This window comes from Cynara cardunculus, unplaced genomic scaffold (genome assembly GCF_001531365.2).
Source record: "Cynara cardunculus var. scolymus isolate 2C unplaced genomic scaffold, CcrdV1 Un_Scaffold_4171, whole genome shotgun sequence".
NCBI lineage: Eukaryota > Viridiplantae > Streptophyta > Magnoliopsida > Asterales > Asteraceae > Cynara > Cynara cardunculus.
In genome coordinates this window covers 20,187-24,142 of record NW_020201773.1, presented here as the reverse complement: position 1 = coordinate 24,142, position 3,956 = coordinate 20,187, and the positions used below count along the sequence as shown (strand labels likewise).

At 33.3% G+C, this 3,956-nt stretch overlaps 1 protein-coding gene across 1 annotated transcript in view; it reads left to right on the top strand.

Moving 5' to 3' along the window:
• Positions 1–2,834: 2,834 nt before the first annotated feature.
• Positions 2,835–3,956, top strand: part of LOC112503939 (PITH domain-containing protein At3g04780) — a 17,658-nt gene continuing 16,536 nt past the window's right edge. Inside the window, exons 1-2 of the mRNA XM_025107909.1 lie at positions 2,835–2,935; positions 3,044–3,130. Of these exons, the coding sequence (XP_024963677.1) occupies positions 2,897–2,935; positions 3,044–3,130 (126 nt within the window). The 5' untranslated portion in view covers positions 2,835–2,896. The remainder of the gene's footprint in view (positions 2,936–3,043; positions 3,131–3,956) is intronic.

Here is a 3,956-nt window from a genome sequence, read left to right as displayed (position 1 = left end):
TAAACAACACTTCGTGCATAAAAAATTGTTTTTAAGAGTTTTTGTCAACTGTTTTATAATATGGTACAGATAGTATAGATTATGTGTTTTTAAAAAAAGCAATAATGATTTTATTTTTTAATAAAATATAAATTTGAAGATATCATAAAAAATTTAAAAAATATATATCAATGTTAATGTAAAATCAACTATTTAAAAGTTTTCATTTTTTATGTAATTTCTTTAATTTATTTTTTTATTATAATTTAATTTAAGTTTAATTTGAGTTTTGACTCCCCAAATACTCAAAACAAGATGCATGTGCATCTGGGAGTTTTTTAGTAGGTAAACCCTACTTTATACAACCATAACTCTCTAAATAATCATCCAAAATCATTGATTTTTCTTCTGGAAGTTAATTTAATGAGTTACATTTCAAATGCCACTGATTTCATTCAAAAATATGGTGATTTGAGGTTTTAACTACTCAAAACAAAATGAGTATGCAATCTGTCCGAAACTGACAGATTTGTATATGCATGTTCTAATGACCGTATCTATTTCAAAACTCGATGAAAAAGGATGATTCTTCCTTTCAGAGTTAACTATATGAGTTATCTTCTGCATGCAAGTGGAATCACATGAAAATATGGAGTTTTGATCTCCAAACACCTAAAACACTTTAGGTGTGCGAACTATGAAACCATTAGTAGGTAACTCCTACTTTGTGTGTTAATATATCCTTTATTACTTGCTCTTACTATATAATTCTTCTTCTGAAATATTCTTTTATGAGTTAGGGTTCATATGAACCCAGTTTCACTCAAAAATATGAAGTTTTGAGGCATTAACCAATTTATTAAAGTTAAGTGTGCAATCTGTCAACTAATGACAGATGAGTGCATGTAACTTTATGGTGCCATATCTTCCTCTTAACTCATCCAAATTGAGTGATTCTTATTTTAAAAGTTTCATGTAGGTGTTGAGTTTATAATCCAACTTGAATTTCTGCAAAACACTTAGTAGAACTCTTCAAATGAGTATTTCACTAACATGGTGTAATCTGTCATACCAATTGTGACATATTGTATTGCATAAATTATTTGAACCATTTTTACATGTCCAAAATGCATGAAATTTGGTCACAATGACCATAAACTCAGTTCTATATCCCATATAAAAAGATAGGAAACTTTGTCATTTTAGAAGTCTCTATAAATTGATCATTTTTAGTACTATTAGTTTCTGTCCAAAAGTGAATTTTTGGAATTTATTTGATTTTATAAATTTTGATCATTTATTGGATTATAACATTACTCCCGGTATAAATTAGTATATTAACGAGTATATGTGCATTATGTATATTTGGACTATAGATATTCAAGTTGGACATATGTAGACAATTATGGACTTAGGACTTATTAATCCCCATAAGTAGTTTTAAACCCATAAGTGACGGTTTTGGATATTCCTCTTTGATAGGGAAACGTTAAGCCAACGTGTGGGGACCGGATCGTGTTTTTGATTAGCGAAGCTTTGCAAAAGAGTGAGTATTCACAGCCCCTCTTTCAAAGTATTTATTACATTTTGGGGTGAAAAGCATGATTGAATGTGTTATATGAGCTATTTTCATTGTGAATATGAAATTTTGTTAATTTGATGTTGAGGGCACTAAGGCATGTACACTAATAGTTATATTGAGTAAAATGTAACACAAAAGTTTGTACACTACTATTAACTCAAGTGAGGAGCCGAGGGTATTTGTGGATAGCGCTATTTGGACGGACAATCTCACCTAAAAACCTATAAGTAGGGATGTGGATAGCAATCCCACCTAGAAACTACAGGTAAGGGTGCACTATACTTAAAAAAATGAAGGTTCTACATATGTGGGGTTTTAGTCCCACCGCTAAGGTAGAACTAAAAACAGTTTTATGGGGTCGAAAGGTTTAGTGGTGGCTCTTTATATACTTAAAATTAGAGTACAAATTGCCTTGAACAATCCAAGATTTTCTTTCAAAGTAAATCAAGTGCCATTAAAAATTTAACTTGCTCATATTCGCTTATGCAAAAAGGAGGTTTGTGATATTGAAAACCTGTGAACTCACCAGCTTTTCGTAGTTGACCTTGTTTTATTATGCTTTTCAGGGGTAAGAAAGGTTAACTGATATCGTTTATGTTCGGGGCGCAACGACATCAACCATTTTTTTTATTTGAAATCTTTTTGTTGAAAACTTTGCTTACACCATGTTGTTAAAACTTTGAACTTGTATGATGTAATTTCAAACTTTATATGTTATGTATTTGAATGGACAATTGGTGTTGTTTTCGCCTTATCACTATGAAATCTTGTACTATCACTCCTCGTGTTTCCGTTTTAGCGGGGTGTGACACGATGGGAGGGGGAAAGACGGCGAATGGAACCGACGATGGAGGGGGGGAAGACGGCGAATGGAACCATGGAGGGGGGATGCGATGTGAAGAACAATTTGAGAGTGAAGCTCTGGATGCAAAATGGTTAAGAGGTTAATGTAACAATTAAGAGCCAAACAAACAGCCCCTAAGCAATTTAAATTAAGGTATATATTAAAAACTAACAAATAAAAAACAGTAAAAAGAAAGTAAAATCAATATCGTATAACAAAAACCATGCATTATGCAGTAATATGCCTCAGGTATGACGTGACGTCAGACACAAAACTTGCACAACAGTTGCTGCGACAAACTTTTTCAAACATTGATAGATAACCACCTATTTGGTTTCATGATTTGTTGGATCGGGCTAGAGGTAGAATTGAATAGTGGGCTGGCCCATTCCTCATATTGGCCACTTGGGTCGGCGCCTGCGTGTAAAATAAATGTTCGTGTTCTACAAGTCTACGCGGTTCTTTCGATCAGTCTCTCATCCTCCGTGACGATGTCTACTGAATCTACTTCCGCAATTGTGAGGAATCAGGTAGTAATCCCTTTTGTTTTTCTTCAGAAATTCGTTCTCTCTGATTCTTGATTGTTTGTTTTATCAAATGCATATTTAAATTTTATGATATTTTTGATGTTTGAGTAGGTGGATTTACTCGATTTCATAGACTGGACAGGAGTTGAATGCCTCAATCAAAATACCAGTCACCCTTTCCCCAATGCCGTCAAACAGGTTTATTTTGATTTCGAAAGTTTTGCGACGAACGTTTGATTTTACTGATGGATTGTCTCTTTTTGTGTGTCAATATTTAATATTAGTACTCCATTTCTGCTTTCTGGTAAAGGATCCTGCATTCTTTTTAAAGATTTAAGTCTAGTATAATTCAGATTTGGTATAGAAGTTTTAGGCTGGACCTTCTAAATGGTAGAGGCTTTTATGATGTTGTCCTTAGAATTGGTACTCTGCAATGGACTACTGTTTTGTTGATTGTTTTCAGCTCTGATCCTGTTCTAATGGGGTGATTCCTTTTTCTTGTTTTCCATTTGATTCTTTTTAATTAGTGAGAGGCCCTAGGTGGCAAGGATTTAAATGTTAACTGCATGGCTAGTTGATTCGGGAAGATCCTCTTGGTATAGAAGGTGCTTCTATAATGGTATTAACGGAACCAAGGAAAGGAATGCATTTAGTTGTTACTTTTGACGGTTTTGTGAGCTTATTGTAACAACTCACAAACTCCAGGTACAGATAATCCACATACATATACTCATAAAACAAAATATAGTATTGTTACAAAACATGAATTTACAAAAACTTTCTTCAAAACATTTGGGAACAACTAAATTTTATCATTTCTAAACTTTCCCCTTGCCCTTATCCTGCTAGGTTCGATTACCTGCAAAACAGGTTAATCCAACAACTGATAATTAGACCCAAATGGTCTAGTGAGTGTACAAATCTCATACAATAACATACTTTCCAAACTAGCAGTTTAGAATCAAACCTGTACAGACATAAACGTTTTATCTATATTCATATAGATTCTTTTCCTCTCGCGGTT